Source organism: Neoarius graeffei, chromosome 8 (assembly GCF_027579695.1).
Source record: "Neoarius graeffei isolate fNeoGra1 chromosome 8, fNeoGra1.pri, whole genome shotgun sequence".
NCBI lineage: Eukaryota > Metazoa > Chordata > Actinopteri > Siluriformes > Ariidae > Neoarius > Neoarius graeffei.
Genome location: NC_083576.1, coordinates 89,286,187 through 89,288,206, shown reverse-complemented (window position 1 = coordinate 89,288,206; position 2,020 = coordinate 89,286,187). Strand labels below are relative to the sequence as shown.

Genomic DNA, 2,020 nt, shown 5'->3' with positions numbered 1-2,020 from the left:
TGTAAGCTGTATTAATGTATTCATGTGTTTACTATTTAAGGGGTAAGAGGTGGATCAGTCGTTATCTTCTAGATAAACTGTCGAGCTTGAGTAGAGGAAGTGGTGGGTTGAGTCGATGTGTGCAGATGTACGGGGGGGGGTAACCAGACTTAGATGGTTTAAAATCAAGCTATCCATCTCAACTCAACATCAAAAGCAAATTTGATGTTTGAGAGAGAAGAGATCAGATCTTCACACACCTGCTGAGAACATGAAGATGAATCGTGTGGTTTTGGTCCTGGGCTTCGTCCTGATCATGGGGCTCTACTCAGATGCTAGTGAGTTTAATACACACATTTTATGTAGCAGTACAACATTAGCTGTATATGAAGTTGAAGTAAATATGTACAGTCTAAACTACACACACACACAAACACACACTTTTTATTTGGTATTAATTGATGTATAATACTTATTAATGTTGCACCTTCAGAGTGACTTATAGAGGATATGGACTTATAGAGGATATGGACTTTTTCGAACAATGTGCGGTGTATTGTAATGTCTTAGCTCTTTATGTTATTTTATTTATTATTTTTTGTCACTTTCTCGTTTTCTTTCTTTTGTATGTACAAATAGTTACATACATTTTTATACATGTTCAAAATAAATAAATTCAATTCAATAATTCAATTCAATTCAATAAGTGGTTACTCAGTGTATATACTGTAAAGCAACAATGATTACAGTTGTCCTACCTGTGAAATAAAAATGTGTTCTACATGGGAACAATGCATAACATGTAACATGCAATGTGTCTTAAAAAACATATCTGAGTTTCCGGGATGAATAAAAATGATGATGATTATTATTATTATTATTATTATTATTATTATTATTATTATTATTATTATTATTATTATTATTATTATCAGTAGTAAGATCACATCAAAACTTGTTCATTAACTAAAAATCTGAAAGATGGATTATTTTTATATGACATTTATGCACATTTATGTAATTATGAGTTTCTATTTGACTAAATCACCTCATCTGTGTCTCACTCAGCTGAAGGGTCTCAATGCCCCAAAGAATGCTGTTTTGAGTTTTTCACTGGCAAAATTCCTCCCCAAGACATCCTGAAGGTGATAAAGACAGACTCACGCTGTCCACAGCAAGGCTTCATGTGAGTATCTGACAATTACACATGGATTACTGTTTTATTCCATGATTTTAATTTTTAAAAAGTGAAATTAAATCCATTTCTAAATGAGATGAGAGTAGATGAGATTGTATTGATGTGTGTGTATTTGTGTGTGTTTCAGTGTTACTACTCCTAAGCGCTCCAGCCTGTGTGCTCATGAAGTCGCCATCGAATGAAAAGCTTAAAGCATCTTAATGCTGCAACTGAGATGCAACACACACCATTTATTATGATGCTTATGGATGTTACTGATGCTTAATGTGATTCAGATTCAAATAAAGTTATAACGCACCACTGAGTGAACTGCATGATTTATTAACAAAAACATTACTGTGAGAAAATGTCTGAAAATAAACTCATATTTCATCTGTGTGATACGCTGCCCGGTGATTCAGCATGAGCAGCTGTGGTTTGTGAAATGCATTGTGACACACACACACACACACACACAGAATGCACACACAGATTCTCATAGTGAAAGTAATCTGACATAAATGTTTCCAAGTCTGCAATTCTTTTATTTAGCTCCTTAGTAAAAGGACATTAACTCACTTCATTCAGTCAGATAGACATGGCCTTGACTGGTTTGCTTTATTCCTATGAAGGTGGAGACATGGACGTTTTCTCTTCTGATTGAGCTGTCACTTGAATTATTAATGGAATATTAAAGGAACAGTCCACCATACTTCCATAATGAAATATGCTCTTATCTGAATTGAGACGAGCTGATCCGTACCTCTCCGAGCTTTGCGCGACCTCCCAGTCAGTCAGACGCGCTGTCACTCCTGTTAGCAATGTAGCTAGGCTCAGCATGGCCAATGGTATTTTTTGGGTCTG

The 2,020-nt window shown here is 35.2% G+C and overlaps 1 protein-coding gene across 1 annotated transcript; it reads left to right on the top strand.

Moving 5' to 3' along the window:
* The first annotated feature begins 212 nt into the window (after positions 1–212).
* LOC132890292 (C-C motif chemokine 17-like) lies at positions 213–1,431 on the top strand. The gene is made up of 3 exons (XM_060927102.1): positions 213–317; positions 1,048–1,165; positions 1,305–1,431. The coding sequence occupies exons 1-3, from the start codon at positions 251–253 to the stop codon at positions 1,357–1,359; spliced, it is 240 nt and encodes a 79-aa protein (XP_060783085.1). The 5' UTR covers positions 213–250; the 3' UTR covers positions 1,360–1,431.
* The last annotated feature ends 589 nt before the right edge of the window (positions 1,432–2,020 follow it).